Source organism: Netta rufina (assembly GCF_964035555.1).
Source record: "Netta rufina genome assembly, chromosome: 2".
Classification (NCBI taxonomy): domain Eukaryota; kingdom Metazoa; phylum Chordata; class Aves; order Anseriformes; family Anatidae; genus Netta; species Netta rufina.
In genome coordinates, this window is record NC_140124.1 from 43,473,422 (window position 1) to 43,500,802 (window position 27,381).

Below are 27,381 nucleotides of genomic sequence, written 5' to 3' on the forward strand. Positions count from 1 at the left end.
CAAACCATCTACTTTCTGACATGCACTAGACAAGTCAATATTGACTGAATCTTCCGGGGAGCTGGCTGATCAAATCTGTCAGATCTTTGTGGTGGTTTAATAAGCCCAGATGCCTGTTTCATCTATCAGAGGAGCACATACCTCTGCCATAGCAAACCTGGCATCTGGGAATATGTGTTCCTGCCTAAGCTGCTTCCACACAAAGCCCAGAATCTGAGGGCCTTAACACCTGTAATTCAGGCAAACAGTTCTTTGGCTTGATATATAATAGTCCGTAGCTCTCTGTCACTTCACTTTAGCTGTTTGGTTGCTGTATAAGGTTGAGCAGAACATGTCTGAGTCTCTGTGACTTCAATTCATTGATTGCAGATGGACTGTTATGGCTTCAACATGAGGACATAGTCTTTTACAAAAGAGGCTGCTATTCTTATTTCCCTGAAACTACCTTTCAGATTGCTTGTGCTCCTAACCTACCTCATTAGCAATGTAAGGTATGATGCCAGATTGTGAACTCAGGCAAAAGTGCAAAAACATAATTTCTTCTACCAACTTGAGAAAAGATTAAAATCTCCAGCTGAGATTATTATGGCATGCTAGGATGGCAGGCTGGGATCTCCCATCTGTATGGTTAGGTTGCCTCAACACATCTGCCTGAGTCTGCAGATAAGGCCTAAAATACTATTTGTGGGGTTTGGTTTTGCTAACATTAATGACTTGGCAGTGCTTGTTTTAACAGTAGAAAAGTTATTTGTTGCTCCTTCCTTTCCATTGTTTGCAATGTTTTCTTTTTAAGATTTCAGGTTATTACTAAAAACTGCTAAAGGTGTATTAGAAAGACAGCTTTGACAAAAAAGGTTTGCCACAGATGCCTCAACAACACCAGTCCTCATCAAACCAGTAGTATGGATCATCTGTATTTTTTTCTGGAGAAGTGTGGTGAAGAGAGAACCCCATGATTCTGGCTAAAGGAGGATGGGAAAGGAATATTTGACAAAACATATTTTTTTCTCTCACAAAGAGCCTGGGGCCTGACCTGCTTCATTGCTTGACACCTCAGTTCCTCCATATCTCTGTGCTTCACCGACTTACTCCAAAGCTGTTTAACACTCCCCCGAAATTAGGAGAAAGCAAAAGAGTGTTAATGGGGACAAACACGACTCAGCCACCATCCCTGGAGGCCTTTAGAAGACGTTTAGAGGTAGAGCTGAGTGATGTGGGTTAGCGGAGGGCTGGTTAGTGTTAGGTCAGAGGTTGGACTGGGTGATCTTGGAGGTGTCTTCCAACCTCGGTGATTCTGTGATTTTGTGATTCTGTGAGATATATGTTATTAGCCGAGTAGAAAACCCTGACTGTAGGAGTACACCAAAACACCAGCGCAACCTCCACATTCGGTCAGCGGCCCCAACCATGCCTCGCCCTCCCCGGGGCTGTCCCCAGCGTGCCCTGAGGAGGGGCTGAGGACCAAGGGGCAGGCGACAGGAGGAACTACACTTCCCAGCAAGCCGCAGGGAGGCGAGGAGGGAGGTGAAAGCGAGCCCCTGACGGCGGAGGCGGGCAGCGGCGGGCGGCTGCCTTCAGCGAGCTCCTGGCCGCGGCCATCGGCGGGGCGCGGGCATGGCGCTGCCGGGGGCGCCCCTCAAGGTGTGCATCGTGGGCTCGGGCAACTGGTGAGTGCAGCCCCCGGGGGCACCGCAGCCGTGGCCCCGGCCCGGCTCCATCCTCCCCACGGCCGTGCTCGCCCCGGCCTGCCCGGAGCTGCCCGCCCGGGGCCGCCCTGCCCCGGCCCGGAGCCCGGGGGGAGCCCGGAGGGGACCCGGGGAGGAACCGGGGGGGAGCCGGGGGGCTTCGGGCCGGTGTTTCTTGCGTGTTTCTTCAGCAGATCGCGACTAAAAGGCTGCCTGTGGGGCTGCTGTAACAAGTTCAGCTCTCCCCGGGAGTGGATGTGTGTTGTGTACCTCTCTCTGCATTATCTTTTCCCCTTGAAAGCTCAGAGAAGAGCCGTGGCTTGTCTCAGATGCCTTCTCGTTTTCCAGTTGATTGTGTCAAAGCACACGGAAGGCTCAAGACGAGGTTTTATTGCTGCATCCAGCGCTAGCTTATAATTAGGCTTAAATAAACTTACGGTCTCGCTGTTGTGTTTGCTGAAGGCAATAGATTTAGTAATTATTTCCCTGAGAGGAGTATCACGTTTATAATCCTTCCCCGTCTCACTTCCTTAATTTCTTTATCGTTCCTAATCACCGCTTCTACCCTGGATCACCATTTACAACAAGTAAGTTAAGTACGATATATTATATAAACCTTTCCACAGTCTGTCAGTTCAATTAGTAGTGCTAGGCATACATTATTTCTGGTTTTTGGAAGGTTAAATCTAACTTCAGGGGAGTTTAGTTTTGCAAAGAGCAACACCCTACAGTTTACTAAGCACAGCTCAACATCCACAGAGGTGATCTTGGACTTGTTGCTTGTCCCACTTGTGTGCCATTAGATTTTGATGTAATTTTGCATGCTTCAAAAAAATCAGCAACAACAAAGTTGTGTTTTTCCTTGTTATGGCTTACTGAGGGGACAGCTGACATTTCAGCACGGCATCTCTTCCTTTCCTTGCACTAGACTGTAAGGTCCAGGGGGTGACAGACCTCAAACCCAACTGTAATGGGCTCTTAGCAGTTTGGAGATTGGGGTTTTTGTGGTTCTGGGTGAGGTGACCCTGTCCCCCAAGTGCCAGTAACCGTCTGAATGCCTTTGCCTCCTCACAGCCCTTTAGCCTATATCTGGGACGGAAAAAAAGAAACTAAAGGAGCTTGGCACAACAATGACAGTTCAGAGCGGTTGAGGTAATCACCTTGGATGATAAACTGCTTCCAGCCCAACTTGTTTGGTCGGCTTGCTAGGGGGAAGGTCACCTTCCTAACAAAGCTAACTTGGCAGGGGTCTGACACCTGATGGAAGGTCGTGGAGCGGGACAGATGGCTCAAAAGTCACAGAAGAGCAGGAGCTGTGTTGGTTTTTTTTTTATTCTTTTTGCCCAGGTGCAGTTGCTCAGCTGGTAGATAAGCATTAGGATCCTTAAGGTAAAAAAAAAAAAAAAAAAAAATAAATTGCCTGCATGTGAAGAGAGTACACCTTGGGAATATGCCGTGGAGCCTCAGGGTTCATGGGCAGTGGTCAGATTCAGTGAAAACACTTCAGACACTGCCTCTGATACGTATGATAGCCTGCTCTTCTGATAACACTTCAGGGCATGTTAACAAGGGGTGTACAACCAGAATTCCCCCCTGGGTGGTTTGCTAGAACCAGCCCCTGGTTAATCAGATGGCCTAGCTTGAAAAGAAACTATAGTTTGGGAAGAGAGGTAAGATTACTGGGGCAGAGGGATTCATATGGCTCCCCACCCCAGCACCATAGAAAAGGGGGAGATAAAACTTCGGGTTTAACTGAGGTAGGGTTTTTTTTAGGAAAAAGTGGTAGGGCTAATGATATTATGTGTGTTTGTATGTTGTGAACTCCACTGACATTTAGGAGTTTCTGGGTTTTATATGTTGCTTTTAAAATGGGGTGAGGCTGACAAAGATACACCGTAATGGTGAAGGGCAGGAGACAGAGTGCGTGTTCTTGCTCAGTGAGCTCAGACAGTTCTAGAAAAGTGTTAAATAAGAAATGTATGAGCTTGTACTTGGGAGTGCCATCGGTATGCGTTGCAAGGAGGAGAACCACTGTTAGCTGTGTGACCGTCTCGTTGTGTTACCCATCAGCTGGGGCATGCCAGGGGTAAGCTTCACAAGGACATCCCTCACTGCCCATTTTGCTATGTAACTGAGCTGCCACAGGCACCAGCTACTACAATCCAGCTCACACGTGAACTGAATAAACAGGCAAGAATTCCAGTTCCTTCGCCTTGTGATGTGTCAGGAGTACACCAAAAGACGAGCCAGAAATCCCAGTAATGATTCCAGGGTACATCGTGAGGAGTGCTGGGACACAGAAGGGAGTATGGGCTTGTCTGGTGGGTTAACAGGTGTGGGGAGCTGGTATTTCACCTTGAGCGGCCCTAGAGGCTGTTGTTTGACCTTGCTAAATTCAGTCCCACAGCAGCTGTTGCAGTGCAACAGGAAGTGGGGGACCGGAGGAGTCAGAATATTCTTGAATTCAGGAACTAAAACTTGTCATTTTTTTGCAGCTTTAGAGAGTAGTACGAACAAAGACAGCTGAGATGTTTTATATGTTATTTAATACTGGAATGAATATCTTGCTTGAGAAATACAGGCTGTTGAACTTTATGCTGGCAAATGAAAATCCCAGTTGGGCAGTTGCTGAATCGCTCGTTTCTGTCTTTATCAACACCGAGCACACAGCGAGTCGGGAAGCTCAAAGCTGAAGCCAGCGACTTGCCAGGATCCAGGCCGCCTATATAAATCTGCACCAGCATATTTGCTTTTGCTCATGGGCAGCGATACGCTTTCTGCAAAAACACACACCAGCGTTGGGTTGAGTGTCATTTTTACTGTTTGTGCAGACCTCAGACCCGGAGGGTTGGGCTGGTGAGCTGTCTGCCACGGCAGGGAAACCGCTCTGGCTGCCTCCCCACCTCGTGCACGAGCCTGATAAGAGATGCCTGACAGCTGGGGCTTCTGGATCACCTCCTGAACCCGGGGGACTCTGTGGTGTGTGAAGGGCTATTAGAGAAATGCATTCCAGCCTTTCAACATGCGCAGTTTTATGGTTTGCCTGAAGAAGGGCTGCTTCAGATACCGTATTTTTTTTCTGCTGCTACTTGGAAAGCGACCCTAGGCCTGCGATAGCACGCGTTCTTAAGACAGCAAAATGAGCTGTGCCGTATGAAAAGCTCTCAGAGGATATTGAATCTATTTGGTTTGCTTACTAGCTAAGAGTTTATTACAAATGATGTCCATAATGAATTTAGGGGAGTGTGTGTATATAACTAGATCGGTAAAATTAAAGCGTTCACACCTCCAAATAAAGTGTGCTATTCCTCCCCACCCCAGCACCAAGTACTAGAAAGTCACAGTATCAGAAGTTTAACTGGCAGGGAGAAAAGAGGAAATATGCAGAAATGGGAAGTCTCAGATCTGTGACTGTATATTTTTGTCACATCTTTCTGATTTTTTTTTGTCTCCTTAGTAGACTGCCAGTAATTATGAAGCCTCCTTGCCACAGAAAAGGAAATTAGCTGAGCAGGCATTGTAAAATCCCATCTTTTTCTTCCGTACAGCATTCAGGCTAGGAATAGAAGGAAAGGTTGTGTTTGTTCCTTGTCACGTGTGTAGCTTCAGTTATTCTGCCTAATTTCACTGTGGTTTAGAGATTTGAGCAGTAAAGGTGCTCGCCATCCTACAGGTTTCATTGTGTGCTCTTCTTGGGGCGCTAACTGATAGGAGTGTCTGCCTGCCAATTCAGAGGATGCCATTGCAACAAGTACATTCGGTGAGATGGGCAGCACACCCGTAAATCTTACATCTTATGCAAAGTGTAAGTGCTTCTTCTCTTTAAATGTGTGTCAATATTCTACAGAAATTGTTGGGTTAGTTATCTCGGCAAAGAAAAGTTCTTGCTTCTTAAAGGCGAAGATTATCCCTAAAATTGAACATGTCATTTTTACCACTGCACTGAAGATATAATCCGTTTGACTTGTGGAAATACAATAAGCCAAGCTCTCTCTGGATAGCAGGTTAGCAGACAAAACAGGAGAAGTTTAGTAAATGCTTCTGTCCAACATACTCTAAATACATTTATTTGCTTAAGAGAAAGAAGCAAGTGTGAATGGCTGCTGTGTTTTCTGCTTGTTTTACTGGACCAAAACCACCAAGTAGTAATTGGTTGAATAATCAGTGAACTTCTGTTCATTTTAAAGATGCTCTCTTTCTTCTAGGGCAAAATCATCTCATCATTTTTTAATATTTTTGTTTTGTTTTCTTTCCTGCAGGGGTTCTGCAGTTGCCAAAATAATAGGCAATAATGTTAAAAAATTACAGAAGTTTGCTTCCACAGTGAAGATGTGGGTCTTCGAGGAGAATATTAATGGGAGAAAACTGACAGAGATAATAAATAACGAACATGAAAATGTAAAATACCTTCCCGGGTACAAGCTGCCAGATAACGTGGTAAGGCACAGAAGCTAGATTTGATCTAGTTACAGAGGCAATATTGCTCATGCTGTGAATGGGAGTAGAAATTTATTTTGTTAACGCTGTTAAGTTTTATAATATTTCAAACTACATTTATAATATTTCAAACTGAGGAGGTCAGAGATTTGAACACACAAAATTACGCAGGTAGGTAAATTCAACATGCTATACTCTTTTTTTTTCTTTCTTTTTTGGCCTCACTTTTGTATTTATTTCTACAATTTCTCTATATGGAAGTAAATGTGAAAAAGAGTGCAAGGTTAATGGCCGTGACTATGCCCATTATAAAAAATTTGGCCGTGGCTTTGGAAGGGAGCTGGCTGTTCAATAAGAATTGAAGGGATTTAACGTACTCTGAAACTCTTAAAAAGAATTACATGGTGAGAGCTAGATTAATTCTCAAGAAAGCTGCAAGCCCTTTGCGGTTTATCAGTTGCCTTTTGCTCTGTACAGTCAGATTGGCACGTTAGGTGTAGCATTGCCAGGGCAGAACAGCAGGACTCCACATCCCCGCTGTGTTGGTGTGACATGATGGTGGGTGGCTTGGTGGTGAATCTTGCCCTGAAGATGTTCTAGGAAGAGACTGCAGCATCTGGCAGTTCAGTAGGGATTTTGGGCTGGGAAAACATGAATTGTCCTGTATTGCAGTGTGTTTTTGGGGTTTTATTTTGGCTAACAACGAAGCTGAAATCCCATTTGCCTAGCCTTCGCTACCAAGCATGGTGTTTCTCCTGTCCTCTACCTGCTCACTTAAGTTTATTACTAGATTGTAAATCAGTGTGTGTTATTTTAAGGTGGTCATCAAGTGTTAGGAAAATGGTGTCCAGCAAGTGATTTCAAACTAGGTCACCTTCCTAAAAGGTAAACAAAATCTATGAGTGCAGAGAAACAGAATATAAGCTAAAAGATTTAAAAGGACTGGTGAAGAAATTTGAGAGCACAAGGAATTAATTAAACTCCTTTTTTACCATGCAGTAATGTATCAAAAATTCAGATTATTTTGTCAAAGAGAAGGCAGTTTCTTATTCTGTATTTATTTACTCAAAATACTTGTTTGTATGTCTTTGAATTTTCTTTGCACTAACTATGCTGGTGGCTGTGAAGATGTCCCTTCAAGGCATAAAATAGCTTGTTTGAAAACTTCAATTCTTTTGCTTTTCTGGGAAGTTTGTTACGACTTATTGTCAATGATGAAGCACAGTTATTTGTAGCGTTTGGTATAAGAACAAAGTGTGCTTTTATTTAGATGTTAACACTTGTGCATAGCATTGATTTTAAGATATTATGTGGCCTTTCTCTCTCATAAATACGTAGGTTGCCATCCCAAACCTTAATGAAGCCGTACAGGATGCAGACTTGCTGGTTTTTGTCATTCCTCATCAGTTCATTCATAAGGTCTGCGACGAAATCACAGGACGAGTACCCAAGAAAGCTCTCGGTATAACTCTGATAAAGGTATAATAATTATTGTGCATAAAAAAATAGAACATTTTATGGAATTTTCTAAAACGAGATGGCTTGGAATTTGATATGAAAAGTCTGTGTTACTCGCTTGGTTGTCCCATTAAACCTTTTGAGATGCAAGACTGGAATTTGTCTCAGCCATTAGTGGATTGTTATGTGGTGTTTTATTTTAGTCTAGTGCTTGCAGGAAGAGGAAAATGAGGTTGTTCACAAGCCTTGAACATATCCCTTCCCCCTTTCTTTTTTGCACCACCAAGCTTTCCAATCTTTCATTTGTTGTTTCCAAACGCATCATTAGGTGGAGAACAGAGCACAAGCATAATGCTTTGATTGTTAACGCACATCCCACACACTGAGTTGATCATTTTAAGAACTACTGAGGGAATTTCATGTGACTGAGCTCTTGTTCATGTCAAAGATTATGTTGCAACAAGAGAGATTGTTCAGCACGGCCCGAAAAGACAGTCCAAGCATGGGAACTCAGAGTGGGGCAAAGATGTAGGAAATAAGTGTTTCACTAGAGTGTTAGTAGTTCTGGTGACAGAATTATTAAATGTAGGTGTGCTTCTTATTTTCTCGTGTTTTAGCTGCAGAGGATAATCTAGTACCACAAGGTACAGGAGAATGCTTTGTACATAGTTGAGAGTAGACCACTTTCTCAGCACACATTCCCTTGTCTACTATAACTTCTGGCAAATGATCCATTTATGGATCTGTTTTAAAGGAGGATAAAACCCACAAAACTATCACTATTGACCAGAAGCTTGTCTCTTTAGTTTGACTAAATAAGCTCATCAAGTCTGTGTTGTTTCGTTTAGTGCTGACATGATAAATTATTGAGATGTATGAAAAGGTATTGCTTCCTGAGTGTACTTGCTGCATTTTGTGGGAAAGCTTTTCATATGGTAGAAGAATAAAATAAAGCAGCGTTGAAAGAACTGAAAGCATAGCATCAAAACCACGCAGCTGTCCTAGATGCCCTAAAGTTTTAAAACTTTTATTGCTTTGAAGCTGTCAAGCAGTTTATGTCTCTTTCTTCTGTAAGCTCACAATAATCTTTATTCTTCCTTACTTTGCTAAACGTGATTTATGTTCTCATATCTTCAGTGCTAGAAACAACTTTTATGAAATGGGTGGACTGAGTGAGGATTTATTTCAGCGTGTCTGAAATCAGAACCTGGGCCTGTGCTCCCTTGGGAGTACTGCTCAGGGTATTGATTGCAAGTGTGTTAATGGAGTATTGATTAAGGGCTATGCCTTTAAAAAAAAGGAGGAGGAAGGAAGGGAGGAGGTTACTTAAAATAAAAATGATAATAAAAAAGCCCATAAAGCCCATACTTGCTCTAATGTAAGCACAATAGTGACACCTGCCATGCAAAGCAGAGTTGGTTATTGGGCAGGTTCCCACTGTCTCACTGTGGCACAGTGCACGGCCTTTCAATTTTATTTTAATTTTTCAGGAGAATGCAAAGTATGTGTTAGCTTTTATCAAAAGGCGTAATTGTGCATCTTTAAAAGAATCATATAAGAAAGGGCAGAGATTGATACAACACTGGAACTAAGTGATAGAGGCAGGAATGCATTCCTTCCTCTACTTTTGCAGCTTCTTTAAGCATGCTGCTTTTGTCCCAGTCATATTTTTAATGGTCTGATTATGCTCACCACTAATGCTATTAAAGTGCTTTGTGTTAACTTTGACAGTTAAAGTGCAGTTCTCTGAAAAATAGCATTAGTGGGTCCTCTTGTTTCTTTGCTTTCTAAATTGCTTGAGAAGTTAACGTGTCATCTTTTTCTTCATTTTTCTTTTAGTTTTTTTTCCTATTTTATGACAGTCAAATCTTCAAACAGAGCTTTCTGTCTGCTAATAAAACTAAATCTCTGGGAAATAAAGACATTTGCCTGCTAGTTAATCCGTGTTCCTGTTCAAACATTTGCAGCTGTGTTGCTTTACATCAGTTCTGATGTCTGATACCTACGAGCACCTAACGTTTCTTTGTGCAGCTATGGGGGGAGGGATGCAGTCTGAATCATGCATGGCTTATGGTGCAGTTCAGCACAGCAATCAGGGAGCACTCAAATACTCCTCAGGCAGCCTCAACATTGATCTCATTTTCATCTACCCGTGTCCGGCCCCAGGGATTGCTCTGGCTGGCGCGTTAGGACTCAAGTGGTAAGCCCACAGAATTGGACTTGCATTGCCAGGGGAGCATTGCTGCCCGGTGGAAATTCCTGTGCTGGAGCCTTGGTTTGGGGTGGGGAGTGTTTGTTTTTTTTTTCTCCTGTCATCTATCATCCTGTATTGGATTTGACTTCTCGAGAAACAGGTGCAGCTCTCCTTGACTTTGTCAGAAGTTGCATTTGTTTCATAGCAAAGCTAATTTTTGGCACCCAAGCCTCTCTGTTTCCTTTCAATTGGATGAATAATTGTTGTGTACATATTTACGTTTTTGGAGTTGTTCCCAATGTATATTTTTCTGTTTATTAATCGCTGCTTAGGAGGCAATTACTTCATAGGGACATCGTTGGCACTCTTAGGGAAAAATGCGTTGGGGTTGCCATGCCCCCACAACATTAAAATATGGTACTGTGTACAAAGTTGTGTGCTGTGCCAAAGAAAGACCATTTCAGTAGCTTGTCTGCCAGGCTCCTGTTCTAAAAGCTCAAAAGACGTCTCCTACCCCATTTGGCAAGGTAGGAGAAAAGGATTTTGTGAGGGTGAGGTGGTTTTATTTGGAGTTTTTGATTCAGGCAATTCAGGGTACCAGATTCTGTTCTCCATTGCAGCATTTATCTCTAGGGTGACCTTTTCTAAAGCCCTATTTCTCCCCTACTTTCATCCTTTTTAAAGAATACTTTATAGGTGCAAAAAATATATATCTTTAGAAGTCAGTATTGTTCAGCTTTCTACGTATCAGTGGCCTGCTGTTCTACTTTTAGTGTTCTTCAAGAAAATTACAGTGTGTTTGTCCTCCTAAACCACTGTTGGCATTATGCAGGAGGGAACTGGTCTCTGATATTTCAGTTCGGATCCCTCTTCACCAAAGAAATCATTGGGATGACATTTTGTGAGTTGTGCAGCTTCAGATCCGAGTGCACAAGTGATGTATCAGTGATGTTCCACTAAGTTGGCTTAGATAGGTCACAACAAAATCAGAAGCTTCACTGGTAGCAAATTCATCATCTCTGGTGTCTATCCAAGCAGACCTTGGTGCAGCACCTGTGGACAAGACTAACTGTGATGTGCTTTCTTCTGTATTGTGTCTAAAGAATGCCACTTTCGTAATTCCACTTAATGTTGGCTGCAGGGAATAGATGAAGGCCCGGAGGGACTCAAACTGATCTCTGACATTATTCGAGAGAAGATGGGAATAGACATCAGTGTGCTGATGGGAGCTAACATTGCCAATGAGGTGGCAGCAGAGAAATTCTGTGAAACCACAATAGGTAATGTTCCAAGAAATAACGGTGGTTAAACTGTGCTCCTGTCCTCACAGGTGCACACCAAATAGCTCAGATTTCGTAGTTTTCAACATTAACTGGCTGTTATCAGAACCTCTTGGGTCCTTCTTATTTTAATGTTGAATTTCCTAGCATGTTTATATGTCCAGAAGTACTAGGAGAATATCAGGAGTAGAGGGAGAGAACGGAGAGCAATTTTAACTAATCTTAAAAGGGTTGTAACCTTTAGCAAGTGAAATACTAAGCATGCTTTTTATCACTTTCCACATAACAAACTGCTTTATTGTGTTGCTGTGCTCAAGTTTTTTCTTGGATTTGCATGGCTTACTATGGATAAATGATTATATATTCCATATTCCAGCTTAGCTCTCTGTTTTTTTTAGGTGTCAGTATCTTCTTTTAAGTTCTCAGAATAATGAGTTCCCCTATGCACTAGGCATAGCTTTAGTTCTGTGTTGGCATCTGTAACATTTGCAGCACAAACATGTGCCTAGTCTTGCATTTCACAGTCTCTGCATACGTATATATGTGCATGTACACACATGCAGGTGCTCGCATATAAAATAGAGTTAATGTTATTTTTTCAGTGTTTATAGTTTTGTCCAGTTTTAGTTTTGTCATCTCTTTAACTTACTATTATTAACGCCTGTATTTAACTTATTTTTGAATGGTTGAATTACCTTTCAGGGCTTAGAAACACCTGCGAATGTCAGCATGCTCAGTTAATAAAATAACCACGATGTGCCTTTATCAATAAGTATTTTTCAGAATACAGACCTTAAAATAATTGATAGAATTGCACCTGCTGTATTTCTAATTCAGCATTGCTCTATTATTAACTGTTATTTTAAAGAGAATGGTCAAATAAAAAAAGTATAGAGAATTAATTGAATTATTATTTAGAATCTCTCAATGAATTATGGAGAAGTTCAGCTCAGTGTAGAGCTTTTAGGTGTGAAGGAGTCTTTTTAGGATGAAGTCTGTTTAGGATGAACAACCTTATCTCAGCTTTTAAGTATTCTGACTTGCCCAGGAAAGACTAAATAATGCCCAAATAAATTATTCATTGGTGGTTTTTATCCTTCCTTTCTCTTTCTCAACAGGCAGCAAAATCTTGGAAAATGGCCTTCTCTTCAAAGAACTCCTGCAGACTCCAAACTTCCGAATAACGGTGGTAGATGATGCAGATACTGTTGAGCTTTGTGGTGCTCTGAAGGTAAGAATAACAGCCTGCAGCTTGCACAAAGAGGGAACAGTGATTCTTGTAGAAGAAAAAAAGAAAAAAGTGGATCTTTTCATTTAAAGAATTAAGTTTATTATACTTTATATAATATAAAACTGCTACATTTCCTGACGAACCAGATATGGCAGCAGAACGCTCTGAGAATTGGCTTTTAGATCCTCGTCTCGCTGTCTCCTAAGTTCTCTATCTTTCACTTAGCTTATACATGGTCACAAAACAAGTGTTGATTTCATCTAACTAGCCAAAATGTTTTTAAATACATATTAGTTCACTTTTTCTTCATATAGATGGGCATTCACAAAAAGAAAGTGAGAAGTTGGTATTAATCCTTTGTGTCTGGTGGCCAAAATATTCCCCTCTTCACTGACTTACATACTGCAGGCACTATTGAGTGTTATACTTTGTGGACACAAAATGCATAAAGTCCATGTGGATAACCCCATAAAAAAGTGACTTTAATAAGAAAATAGGAAAAAAGGAAAAAAAGGAAAATAGGAAAAGGAAAAAAAGGAAAATAGGAAAAAAGTTATTTCAGAGAGTTACTTATCTGGACTTCTTTTGGAAATAAAATCAATGTTGGCAGGAAGCAAAGGCTGGTTTAAACATACCTGATATTTTTTTCAGGTTCATTTACAGGCCATTTATGAAGGGAAAGCATTAGTAGCCTGGGACCCTAGCCAATAGTTCATATTATCTGATACCTATCATGGAAACATTTTTGATGGATGTAGCAGTATAGTAGATAATTTGGCTTGCTTTTTTGTTTGTTTTGACTAATTATTTTATATTGCTTTGTTTTCTTTCTTTTAATTAAGTGGAATCTAAACAATTCATCTGAGAAACTGCCAGGCCAATGAACAATGTCTTTAAGCTAAAGAGTTCTGATTCCTGCTTCTGTTAATCAGTAGAAATTAGACTGTAACGATGTAATTTCTGACATACTAATTTTCTAAGTAATTTTGTTCTGAGAGCTGTTATATTACAAGTCCTGAGAAGAAGGAGGTTATGAGTCTGTATTCTGGTCTAATGGGCCATGCTTTGAAGATTCCTTTCTCCTCGTTTCCCTTCTCCTCCTGTCCCTGTATTTACAGTAATTTCTCAAGGTTGTGGAGCTTGTAATTTGGCTTCACAGCCATTGCTTGAAACTGCTGCTATGGTGATGTGCAAGGTTAGCAGGAAAGAAATCCTTGTATATAGACCTATCAAATGAGTCAAAAAAGTTATACAGATTTTTTATTTTTCTTTTCAGCCTGATGTTTTCTAACTAGCTTGATTTTTTTGCTTAATGGATAAGTTCTGTTGCAGACAAATGTTTCTTCCAGAAAAATCTCTTGAAGGGACTCTAAGGATGAGTGTGCCCATCAAACTCAGCAACTAGTCAGCAGACATTCAAGCACCATTGTAAAAGTCCCAGAGAGCAGCAGAGCAATCTCTCTTTGGAAGTGGAGAGTAATTTAAATCAATTGTTCTTCTTGACCTGGAAAGGTGCCGAGGTGAAACTTGTGTCATTTCTTTGTAGCCTTGTTTTGTTCCTCCCTCCTGCTCTGTTTTAGTCTTGCAGCCTGCAGACTGAGCTCTGCAGTTGCATTTCTAAAAAACTGTATGTGCTCCGTGTGCTCTGGTCATTTGGTGTTGGTTGCAGTATATTTTGTTAACTGAGATTAGACTTCCAAAAAATGCGTGGTATGAGCTCTAAACAAAAAAGTGAATTAGAGATAGATTAGTTCATTTAAAAATATTAAGTATTTCTTGCCTGATTAAAAGGCATTAACTGATATAAAGTGGCATAGGTAGTCATTCTAATACAGGTGATGTTTTTCAAACACGCACATCTTTCTTAATCTTAAAGACATTTTTATGTAAATGTTATTTATAAACAAGTATTTTTTCGTTTAAAACCCTTTCTCCTTTAATCTTGTGCTGACAGTGTGTAAACAATTTCCTGAGCTGTTTTTAACTCAAACATTGTGAAATTATATTAATGCTTTGCTAATATGTGTTCCACTGAAAGAAAACGAAGAAGCTAAAATTAAACTGATGAGTATGTTTCTATTGCCCGTGCAAAGCAAAATGCAAAACTGAAATGTGAATGGTGCTATGTAAATTTGAGCATTTTTTCTTGTAAGTTGTACATTCTTATTAGTAGGGACAGTTGTTTGCTAATGGTAACAGCAAGCACTTTGCTTTTTATATTGTTAATCTGATAATCCTCGTAGCAAAAAATGTGAAAAATAACCCTATTTTCATGTGATTGTTTATAGGGGAAAAATCTCAAATGCATCTTCTGTCAGTTGACAGTTACTTTATTGAACTTGCGAAGTTACTTCATGAAAAATACTAAATTGTAAGAAAAAAAAATGTTATTTAACTTGATGGAAGGAAGACATTCCTACTTGGGAAGATGTCAATATTGTGTGGTGTAAAGATACAGGTATAAAGAAGAGGTTCTGCTCATCTTCTGTAGCAGTGCTTGTTCAGACTGATGGCACTGTCACTGCAAACTGCATTTTAGAGAACAGAAGTAAGCAGCTCCACGTGCCTGTCCAAACGTTCTTTTTGGGTGAGCAAATAGTAAAAGCAACCCTTTATGTCTATTTAATGGGTATTTCTCACCGCACTGTAAGAAATAGCTTATTCTCCCAGCTTCCTCATTTTTCCATAAACACCAGCTTGGGAAAATGAGGCTTTTCTTGGTGCCTCTGGTGTAATAGACTAGATCCTATGAAATGTTTATGCTTCCCTCTCTCTATTTCTGCAAGCGGGGATGATTTTCAATGTGGTTGGCTGCCTAAAGGTTGGGGAAAAAATACAGAAGGATAACAGAGAGTGCTCTAAGCACAGCTTTCCCTTACAATAATGATAATTTTAGCTTTGAAATCTGTCTTTTGAAGCATATTTAAATTCAGGCAGTAATAATAGGTATTGCAGCTGGGTGATCGTGAAGGAACACGTGCTTTATTGCTATTTTTATATATCTGCACATACATACTGAATATCCATTTCATTTGCTGTATTTATTTTTTGTAACAATGGGCTGATGGAGCTGTGCTGAAGTATAGAAAACGGTGCGGGGAAACTGCAGGCTTCCATCAGCCTAGAGACTGGCTGAATAGGCAGTGGCAGTCGTTTTACAAAATCTGATGATATTCAGGAAGAACAGCTGTCTACAATAACTTGTTGGCTGTAGGAAAAAAAAATGTGCTTGGCACGTTCTTCTCTACAAGGATTTCTTTCTTTTGAGGGCTGGAGCGCATTTCACATTTATTCGGCGACCTTTTCTAAGGGATGAAGTCAGGAATGAACGTCAGATTTGGATTGTTCAAAGTGTCCAGATGGCTTTACAAGCAGCAGGACCCCAGGCTGCCTCCAACTTCCAGCTGTCATTTGCCAGACAATGTTGGGGCCTTCCTAGGAAGTGCTTAGAGGTGATGACACCGCTGTAAGAACCATACATGCAGCTGTGCACACACCTTTGCAGCTTATGGATGTGTTCCTGGCTGCTCACGGGTACTGCAGGGCAGCACAGCCCCACGTTTATCACCTTTGGGGTGTCTAAGGAGTCTCTTGGGGCCTGTGTCAGCGTGTTGTCTTGCAAGCAAACAGCACAGACTGAGCTGGTGTATGACCTAGTGGCATCCGTGAGAAGCAATATAACAGCAATATAACATGCACTTCTCAGTGTAAACTCTACTGGGATCTCTTACCTAGAGCAGGAGTGTCGGGGCAGAGCGTGAGGGAAAGAGTTGAGAATCTAATCTCTGCGTATGGCAGTGCTGCAGCTGCCTGATGTCTTGCCTCATGGCTGTGGAGAGACAAACTCGCTCAGTGGCGGCAGCCGGGGACTGCAGGAAGGAGAAGCAGCACCAGCTGTGGTTGCCTTTCCCAGCAGAGCTTCAGATCTGTCTCTAAATCTTATGGCTCCGACTTAACTAAGCAAAGAAGAAAGAAATATAACTGATTTATTGTTTACGGAAGCCAGCAGTATGACTTCCAGAGGTGTTCCTGCAAAGTGTGTTTATGGCAGCCATCGTCGGATGGTCAGTCTAGCTACTGTAGATGTTGACTGTGGTAATTACTCTTTCCTGAGATTAGCTGGAGATGAAAACCATTATTTATGTTCAAGTTTGCCAGGAGCAAGCAAACAGTTTATGCTGAGCCTCTCTAGCAGCCCTGCTGGTACTGTCCTTGATTTGTTGGGTCTCCAGCTGACCTCTCATCTGTGACGCGAAGAAAGGAGCTTCTACAAATTTATGTGTAAGCAGGAGGGAAAGCAAGCTGTGCTGAGCTGTGACACTGCATCACGGAAGGCTTGATGTCCCAGCTGAATTAAGCTCTCTACTTCGCCCTCTAATGGTCCATTTGATTATGGAGATGTAAAGACTGCCTCAGAAGTGGCTTCTGAAGCTGTCTTCATGAGTACTCCACAAACTCAATGTAAACAGGGTAGAACTGTAAGGTGGATATTTCTGAGCAGTGACGCTGTGAGGGGACGGTCTGGCAGCAGTCTGCAATCTTGTTAGCCGTGGGTTTTGGGTCATCTATTGCATTTGTGACTTCTGGCATGCTTGCAGCAGGTCATGTGCAAATAAAAGGCACTTTTTCACACTTACTCTGAACTGCAATGTAGGCACTGCCTGGCATCAACATTTCTTTTCTGGAGATTATCTTCCAATAACCTGGTGGTAAAATAACTGAGTCCAGACCTTGCTCACATTCCAGAAAAAGTAGGGCTAGGACTAACACCAGCTTCAGAGTACCAGACCAGCTAGGGAGTCACCTGATACTGCGAAGTATTTTAACAGCTTAAAACCATCTGCAATTTTAAAACACCCTGTGCATCTTGCTTACAGGATGCGTGCTTTAATGTAAAAAGCTGTTAGTGCTGAGATCGGGGAAATGTGTTCACTCAAGCATGAAGTAGTTCGGAGAGCTCCAGTCCCCTAGGCCAAGAGGAACGCTCTATTGCAGTCATTTTGAGTTTGTTCTGGGAGTATTTTTGAACCTTTAGAACAGCAGGTTTGCCTTCTGGCTCAAGTCATCCTTGTTATTGGGCCCTCAGCCCCCATGTTCTGCATGCAGATACAGAAAGCATTTCTGCTAGCAGAAATTCAGGATCCCTCCTCTTGCACAAATGTGTACCCACTGCATTTGCAAGGACTCTTCTAACTTCAAATGTAGGCTCTGGCAACAGCAGTGCTTGCGATCCTTCTCCTTAGCATTAGTGGCAATACCAATTAAATATTATAGACAGCAAATGGTGCTTGGAGCTGGCATTTCTTAAATAATTGACTTCATCCCATCAACAGAGTAAGCGGAATTATGAATGTCAACAGTAAGAAAAGGATAATGCTTGCTGCAACAGCAGGGATCTCTCAAACCTTTTTTGACCTTATGAGTCCTAAGTAGATGGACTGGTGGACTGGGGTGTCAAGGAAGAGGTTGGGATGCACTGCTGGCCTGATACACCACAAACCAGATAGAGATAACGCTGTTTTGGACAGATAGATGCACGATTCTCCCCATACACACCTGATCAGCTTTTAGGGGGTTGCTCTAGTGCCATCAGGCTCTTGTGTGTTTATTTGTGCTTTGCTTATGCATCTTTGTGAAATAAACTCAGCTTAGTGCCTGCACCCCAAGATCTCAAGTACCAAGCCACTTGTTTTGGTCTTACTTTGGACAGAAAGATGACTAAGTATCAAGTTTTTTTTCAGTTTTGCTTTTTTGTTTTTATTATTTATTTATTTATTTATTTTAAAGGAGAGGTGTAGCTTTCAGCGTTGTGTAATTGAGTTTTCTCTACAGGAGGGAGTTGTCACAGATTCTTTGAGGGTTTAAGCGAAACCATGTGGCAGAGCTTCCCAGTTCATACCAGTGGCCGGGGGGTTATGTTGACCAGGACGTAATAGTCTCCTAGGCGTGGGTGTGTGTTCAGGAGCATAACAAGTTGTCTCGTTTCCTCATTATTTGCAAGCTGTGTGCAAGAGCACACAATGGGGGCATTGTACAAAGAAGGAGCTGAGCGTTTCAGAGCTAGAATCACAGCTTCCCTCCTTCCCTACCCCATTTCCTCAGAAGTAGCTCGCGTTGGTAAGAATTGCTTAAAACAATATTTATACTGCTGCGAAGACAAACATTGTAAAAGGTAAAAGTAGACAACAAAATGCCATAGGGCAAATCCTGCTGTAAATTTTGGTTGTAGTGGAAAGTAGTGGAAAATGCCCAGAGGTTGTTCAAAAATGTTTTTGTTTTTAGCTGAGTGCTAAACATTTACAGACTTCACACACGTGTAAATTCCAGTTAAAGTGGGTTATCCCATCAGAAAACTTTTTAAATATTTGTTTGACGTCTTATTTTGCCACCAAGTGAATAAATATTAGAGTTGTTCTAGGAGAAGTGTCTGATCGCAGCCAGGATTTAAGCCAAGATGATCCCAAGTGCCAGCTTTAAAAGTCTAATCATCTGCTGCTGCTGTCATGCCTGATGTCAAAATTTCTGTCTGCAGTTTTTAAGGGCCACCTACAGACCTCCACCAGTGCTCAAAAAGCAAAAAACCAGCCTTGGACCCCATTTGGTTGAGGGAAGGAGCCATGGTTGGCCTCACAGCACTGCAGTTACCTGCAATTTTTCGCTCTTACAGTGCCAAAAAGGAAATAAAAATGCTAGTGAAAGCAACACACAGCTTAACAGCCAACTTCAGACTGTTGCCATTTCTTCAGCAACAGTTAAAGGTTTCCTTTCCGGCATCGGGAGCTGCAGTAGGTGCTGTAATGTAGGTTAGTTATCCTGTGGTCTCTGAGGTCACTGCCGCTGTTGTTGCTTGCACACAGATATTACTACATCTATTGCTTCCTTGTTTGCTTTATCAGGGCATCAGGATCCCATCTCCTTCGGAGAGTTTTTATCTTTTTTTTTTTTTTTATTTGTAGTAGCGGCCAACTAAGTCTGAGTAGCCTCTGACTCCTGCTGGCTGATCTTGTCAGGCCAGAAAATAGCTTTTATGGTCATTTTGCTCAAACATCTCTCAGCTAATCTGTTTTATCTGTTGTATGTTTATAAACCAAAGAGGAGATGGTACAGCTGATAGTTCATGAAGAAATACTACATTCTTTTTAGGAGGCTGTCACCAGATCTAAAGGGGGAAAAAAAGCTCAGATTTTGTTTAGGAAAGGCCTCCCATATCATGAACCTTCTGGGAAGCCTATTAATTATTACTGTTACTGGAACTCTGTGTCCTTAAAAGGGCTGAATACCATTACCTTGGCAGAATTTGGCCCCTTAGCATATCAGCATGAAAGTCAATAGAAGTTCTCAATTACTTTAAACATAAAAAAATATAGGTAGGGGGCTGTGGGATGTCAGTCTACCTTCATCCCTACCTCAGGGCAGGGACAATTCAATCCAGATAAAATCTTTTGGATGTAGTATAATATTTTCTTAAAGATAGTCAATAATAACAGCTGCACAGCCTCCTGGGCAGCTTTGTTCCAGAGCTTTAACTATGTTTTTATACTTGGAAATAATTTACTAATGTAAGTTTTATCATCTTTTTTCTTTTTTTAGGTTAACCCAGAAACCTTTTTTTTAAAAAAAAAGTCTTACATTAATAAAGTATCTGTTGTTCTTAAGAACATCTGTGTTCTGTACCGTCATGTGTTCTAGGATTCCATAAGCAATAAGTCACTCATTTTCCATTTGTTTCTCCTCTTCTTGTTAGAATATAGTTGCAGTAGGAGCTGGGTTTTGTGATGGCCTTCGTTGCGGTGACAATACCAAAGCTGCTGTTATTCGCCTCGGCCTGATGGAGATGATCGCCTTTGCCAGAATTTTTTGCAAAGGACAGGTGTCTACTGCCACTTTCCTGGAGAGCTGTGGAGTTGCTGATCTCATCACAACGTGTTACGGTGGCCGGAATCGACGTGTAGCAGAAGCATTTGTTAAAACTGGGAAGGTACCTTATTTACTGGGTGAATTCCATTGCTGGAAGTACTAGCACTCCTCTCTGGGTTGTTAGGGTAATAGTACAGTTATCTGAGATAGGTTAGATGTACTGAGGGACCACCCTTCTCTTTCCTCTCACTTCTCACAAGAATAGAATAAATGATAAGGTGTTTTAAAAAAATAAAAAAAAAAAAAAGGAGAGATTTTTTTGAGGAAAAAAGAGCTGCAGGGATAAGAAGCTGGGAGACGTAGGAAGAAGAATATTTATGAACAAGAATATGGGAGAATATATATGCTCCTCAAGTTCACTTTTGACTAAGAAAAACCCTCAATAACATCTTTTTTATTATTATTATATTTTTAATCCAGATGATGTTGTCAGACTTGGGAAAACTTTATTGTATCTCTTCTTTTCTTCCTCCCTCCCCCCCCATTCTTTAGTCTATTGAAGAATTGGAGCAAGAAATGTTGAACGGTCAGAAACTGCAAGGACCACAGACTTCTGCAGAAGTGTATCGCATCCTCAAGCAGAAGGGAATGCTGGAAAAGTAAGTAAGAACAGATAAAGCCGGTTCTGCATGCACCTTTTTTATATCTGTAACTCTTTTCGGTTTTGGTCTTGATATTTTCAAGAAGGTTTTGCTAAAAGCAAGTCACTGCAATAACAGTAGCTTAATCCTCAGTTAAAATCACCAAAAACAGTGAATAAAACCTCAAAATAATACTTCTGTCACTACAGCTAATAGTATGATACTAAATTTGTGAATGCCCTTCTGTTTTCAGGATGTATTGCTATCTATTGCTATCGTGGAAAGGCATAGCATTAACATGTAAATTGAATAAAATACCTGAAAATAAAAGCTGAGCTTCCTAAAGAGACTTTTAAAGAGACTCTACAGCTCATTTCATAGTAGTAAATTTATTGTCTCCAAATAGAGGAGCTTTGTTATTAAAACCCATATAACTGATCAGCTGAATAGTGGCTGCTTCTATCCACCTGGATTCTACCTGAGATACTGCAGTTCTCTTTCCTAATGTGACTTCCACTTAGATCTAGAATGAAACCTGACATCAGCTTGTCTAGCTCAATTTTACTGAGGCGTGAAATTAAGCAGGTTGTCCTGGCTTGTTCGTCTGTATTCATTTGAGTCAGTACATGTATGTTACCTAAAACCACACGCACAGTTGTCTCCTTATGAGATTAAGGGATGCATTATCACAATCTATTCCCAATGAGGTAAAATCCAAAAATAAATGACTGCCAGTCATAAGACCAAGCCTTGTCCTTATTTTTTTCCAGAGCAGTTTTTAAAATCTATTTTAATGGATCAACTCTATTAAATTGCTTATTTTATAACATTATCTTTGGGAGTAAGGCACCTAAATCAGCCTCTGCAGTGTGCTAACGGCAGGGAAAAAAAATTAAAATGTTGGTTTCAGCCCCTGCTGTTTATGATACTCTAAATAAGATAGGATACTGTGCTTGTTTTTTTCCTTCTTCTTCTTTTTTCCCTGTTGTATGCTGCAACAAATAGAGGACGATATAATTTCTTGAGCTATGTTTTCAGTGGAAAAATATGAAAGTTCATTTCAGTTGCTCATTTCTGTCTGGTGTACCGAGTGCGTTGGTCCTTCATGAAAGGTGTCATTCAGCAAGACTTTTGAAAGCAACTTTCAAAGTGTTTTTTTCAAAAGCTCACTTGCTGCTGCTTAAAGCCACAGTAAAATAGTCACGGTTTCAAGGTGAAGAGTTAGGACTACAATACGAATAAAATTTCATACTCTCATCCTGTAAATTGACTCCCAAGTCTACATAGAAATACTCAAAAGTCAGTGAAGTTCCTAGAGAAGAGCCTTGGTAATAGGGCTGTGCCTGTTGGTATTTACAGTGCAATTTGTTGTTTTCGTTTTGATAGTTGCAGAACAAACCCTCTTAATGTGCTCACACATCGGGTGCACTTGGAGTTCGCTGGCCATGAGCCTGCAGTCAGCCTTGATTCTTCCTTTCCTGGGTGAAGTGTGGCAGGCATTCACAACACAGTAATGTTCGCTGTGATAAACAGCAAGAAATGGGTATCAAGATGTGGTTTGTGGTAGCAGTCCTTCTCTAAGCTTTCTGGTAAACAGCAGTGCTGTTTCTGAACTGTGAAACTAGCTTTTGTTTCTGAATGCACATAGTATCTTTTGTGGCTATCTCACATGAGCATAACAAAATTGATTTCAGTGCTGACATTTAAGTTACATTAAAAGCAAATATCACTCCCCCCAACCCAATACAAAGTGAATTACAAGTGAGGCTTGTTAAAAAAAAATGCAAAACTCTCCATATTTTTTTTTCTGCATACTCCTTGGTAAGAACTTTACAATGATAGAGTAAGAATTAGAGTACAATATGGAGTAGCTATGTGGCTAATTTTGGTTCCACTGATGAAATAAAACCAAAAAGCAAGTCAGTGGTATTGGCTTGAAATAATTCTTTCTCTTCCTGCAATTTTTGTCTTGCCTTCCACGAAAATAAACCAAATGAAACGGACGTGCATTTCATAGCAAGACATCAAAAAGTTTCAGATAATACAAAATGTAGCATTTAATTTTTGAGCATTTTCAGTAAAAGCCATTAAAAACTGTGGACTAAATCCACAAGCATGTCCGTTCCCTCTTTTTTTTTTTTTTTCCCAGTGCAGCAAAATACTTTATTCATTCAGATACAAATTCTGTACCTGCATCTGAGAGTGCTGTAGTGGTACTCTTGAGTGGATTGCTCCTGGCTTCTCCTGGGATTACTGGCTCACTTTGAGGAGTCTAGTTCAGAGCTGTGTGGTGATCCAGAATTACCTCAGTATAACACATCTTAGCAGAGTGTATTGGCATGCATGTGCAGTGCTCAGGACTGGTTGGGGGTTCTGTTCTCTGCTGCCTTTGTGCATTACCGATAAAATCTTAGGGTGTCTGGTGGGACCGCTTTCACGGGGAGAAAATCCTATTTCAGTTCTATTCCGAATCACTCAGAAATTAACTGTCCACTGCTTCGAATGCTTCTTATATATTTTTTTTTTATTTCAATCAAAATAACTTAGTGCGTGTGGTGAAAATTTATCAGAATAAAAGGCCACACTGAAATGGCAAATTTATTTCTGGTGAACGTACATTTAACCCATTAAAATTCATCAAACTCTGTCTAAAAATGGGACTTGTCTGCCTCTGTCTGTCCAGGATGGGAAGAAAGCAAATTTAAAGTTCTGTACAGTGTATTGGCTGTAATTACCATTCAGGTAGCAAAGAAGCCTGAATAATTTGAGCTTTGCTGGAAACAAGGCCAATTTAAAAAATGAAAAGGAGAGGGGGGAGAGGAGATTAAATGTAGATTTTGAAACACAAAATTCAATTTTGGACTTATTATTAAAAATTTGACCTTTAATTCCTTCTTGGGTCTCTGTGTCATATTCTGCAATTGTATTATCAAATTATGGTTCAGATATGATGCATAACTGACATGCCAGGCATCTTTTTTTTTTTAACAATAGGTAGAAACTGCTGTAAAAATGTCAAGGCAAGATGTGTTTTTAATTTTCTGTTTTTTATATAACTTAATAGTTATGCCATACATAATGAATGTTGCAGGCTCCATTATAGCTAGTTAGATTTCTGAGAGAGTGACTCATTTTAGAAATGCATGCGGGTTCTGTATTTATCCAGTGCTTTTCAGCCCAGTGTGAGTGCTTGACAAATGCTGCAAGAAATTGATTTTTCAGTCTCCCTCTTTTCCCTTCCCTCACCCCATCCTATTTTTCTTTCCTTTAAAAAAAAATATTATGGAATAATCTTACACTGCATTTGCTTTCCCCACCCTGTTTCCTTAGGTTTCCACTATTCACTGCTGTATATCAAATCTGCTACGAAGGGAAGCCTGTCAAGGAGATGATATCCTGCCTTCAGAGTCATCCAGAGCACATATAAAAGCAATCAGGCCATTCTCCTCGTGCAGCTTTTTGCCTTTCAGATTTGTATTCGGGTTCAAGTGGATGCATCATTAAGCTTCCTACAAAGCTGCTCACTAGGCAACAGTACCACCATGAGTGTCTCTGAATGGATATTGGTTTTTGTTTTACAGCCTAGTTTGACATAGCATGCAGTGTTGTTGGCTTGGTGACTGTCGTTTTGCTGGCTAAAATACAGCTGATTTCGAGATGCGCAATGCAAAAGTTGCACTACGTATATAGTCTACGTACAGAAGTGTACTTGGTGTGTGTTCCTGCAGTATCAAACACGATGTTTTGGTGTCTCTCATTAAGGCCTAGTCCAAAATCCACTGGACACTATGGGAGGAGTCCCACTGGTTTTCATGGCTTTCATGAATCAAGCCTTTAACCTTGAAATATTCGGAGTCTTTCTATTAGAACTTGATTTATTTCATCATACACATTGAGATTTTAATGTTTTGCATGTTTTTATTAATTTAAGCAATATTAATGCAAAAGAAGTGGTAACAGTTATTCAGGGGCTACAGGGACCTTTTAGTGAACTGTGGTGAAGAGTATTACGATTTCTGAAGGTCTTTAAAACTGCCAGACTGTTTTGAAACCAATTTATAACTGAATTTAAAGTTTTTAAGTACACTGTTTTAAAGGGAATATCCCAGAGGGGGATCATGACCTCCCCTTCTGTTTTTTAATCCTTGCATTTTTGTATTTCTCTGTTTGTCCCTTGCTGTTCCCAGGTGTTGGGTTCTCCTAGAATCCCATTCCCCAAAACGAGTGGGTGATTTTGACCCGGGGGTCCTGAACCCTGCAACCTAGGGTTCATTTTAGTCTTGTACACGTGCTCGTTCTTCACTAGTATAGTTTGGTGGGTGGGGAGGAATACTCCTGGAGTATCTACTGCTCAAAACTGTCACGCTGTTTTTCTAGCTTAACCACCAGCTACAAAGTGTTGGGCTCCACACCACACTCCAAGGAACGTTCAGGGAATCCCCTGGTAGCTCGTGCTTGTGTTGTCAGAGGGGTTGTATGCCATTATGCTGACTGCATTCATTTCAGTGCCTGCCAGTGATTGATGCGTCAGCTGGACTGTAGTCCTGAACCAGCCTCCCCAGAGAAATGATGAATTCTGAAGTTGTTCTTTCACCAGAGAAAACTTTAGTGGGTGCTGGATCAAGTCCTTCATGTCTTGAAAGCTTCATAAAGAGATCTGTCTCTTCTATTCCCCAGGTTTTTCAACTAATTATTTTTTTCAGGCACTTTTGCTTTAATAATGAGGTTAATTTTATTTATTATTGGAAAACTTGTCATTTTTTGTGGAGTAGTTTTTGGAGGTTTTCTCTGTTGGTTGGTTGCTTTTTTAGGAGGGTTGATACAAGAGAAAGTAGATAAATGTAATCTTCTGTCTTGCTTTCCTTGTATACCAAACTGCATTTTTTTTGGGGTAAAATATACGGTAGGCACATAAAGAGTGGACCTCACTCTTGCAGCTGGAAGTCAAAGGTTACAATCAAGTTTTACAGAGCTCAGGACAAAGCCCATCAGCTCTGAGTATACACTCCAAACCTCTGAGCACTACCACAGCTGATTACCTTGTTCGCTGTCCTTGGCGGTGTTTTTAGACCAGAAATTGTGAGCACAAACCCATCCTGCAGCTTTAAGTTGTCCTTTGGAACTTGATAAGACAAAGGGGATGCCTGTGAATAATTGTGATCCTTACTTAAGTAGCCTGGATTGCTCTGAAATAATTTGGACAACTTTGTATGGCCAGGAGGCTGCTTCAGGGCAGGGGTACCGTTTCTTGTGTTCAGTGACGTTTTACGTTAATTTTTAGAAGATATTGTGAATGTCCTCAGATATTCAGGGCTGTGAAAGATTATTTTGCCTTACTTCTGATTTTGTGCTAAGCGTAACAAAGATGGCAAGAAGCTAAATAACATCAGATGTTTGCGGATAATCACTGGTAGAGCAGACTTGGAGAAAGCACTCTGCTGCGACAATTAAAAGGGTGTTTGAAGATTGGAAGCACTGTTCCACTAACGCACACATGGAGCATACACTCCTCGTTACTGCATAACTTTCACTGTGTCTGCTTATGCTTTGTGTATTTGTTTGTTTGTTTTTTAATGCCAAGCTGGTTGGCTTTGCCTTTATATGTATATATACATATATATATATATATATAAACTTGTTTTTTACATGCAGTATCTAGAATAGTGTTTTGTAAGATACATAAAGGGCTAAATGTGGTAAATTAATATATATTTTAAGATGATTTCTTTATTCCAGTACTACTTCCACTGAAACCCCAAAATCACAATTGTTCTTGTTTTGTACAGAAGCTTGTTCAAAGACAAATCCAGAGAAAGGCTTTTTACATAACTCCTTTTCTTCCTCTCCAGTCTTGAATGGTATTCTTGTTCTTTTCAAAGAACGAGGTTTCAGTAACTAAGATAATTTATTTTAATTTCTATACATACTTCACCATTTCCATTTGCTTTTCAGTGCTTGAGAGCATTCAGCTTGGCACTAGGTATTTTTCCTCACTAATACTTCCTTCTAATTAAAGACTGTGATAAAGACTGGAGCGGAACAATTACAATCTTGTTCTGCAAACCTTCTTTTGCTTAGTACTGGGGTAGTCTTACTGCAAACATTAACCCCTGTGTAAGATTTTTGCATACCAGGCTGTAAGTTTGTAACTAATTTTTGATTTATGAACATTAATTATTACCTAATGTTACATACTCAACTCGCCCTAGACGTGTGTACTGATTTTGTTTAAAGATTGTGAATATATACCCATCTGAAGAATTAGTGCAAATAAACATTTTGTCTTGGGAATCAGTTTGGTTTCTTGTTTCATTTCACACGGCTTGCAATTACCGGTTTACTCACTTGATGTAGTATTTTTGTACCTAATGATATATGATCATAACAGATAGGAGATCACCGTGTGAGAACTTAAATTAAAAAGCTGTATGATACCCAGATATCAGCATTTTCATTTCTGTCCATTAGTGATACAACTTCAATGAAATGATGCCTTTGACCTCTAAAGGAGATTTTGTCTTCAGTTCCTCGAGTTACTGTCTGAGCCACTGGAGGGCACTGGTGGGTAAGTGACCAATTTCACCTGTTTCGCAGTTAT

The 27,381-nt window shown here is 40.6% G+C and overlaps 1 protein-coding gene across 1 annotated transcript; it reads left to right on the plus strand.

The window, feature by feature from the left end:
* Window positions 1–1,530: 1,530 nt before the first annotated feature.
* Window positions 1,531–27,049, plus strand: GPD1L (glycerol-3-phosphate dehydrogenase 1 like). The gene is made up of 8 exons (XM_084281405.1): window positions 1,531–1,667; window positions 5,945–6,122; window positions 7,461–7,601; window positions 10,916–11,054; window positions 12,173–12,285; window positions 20,030–20,263; window positions 20,695–20,801; window positions 24,114–27,049. The coding sequence occupies exons 1-8, from the start codon at window positions 1,615–1,617 to the stop codon at window positions 24,208–24,210; spliced, it is 1,062 nt and encodes a 353-aa protein (XP_084137531.1). The 5' UTR covers window positions 1,531–1,614; the 3' UTR covers window positions 24,211–27,049.
* The last annotated feature ends 332 nt before the right edge of the window (window positions 27,050–27,381 follow it).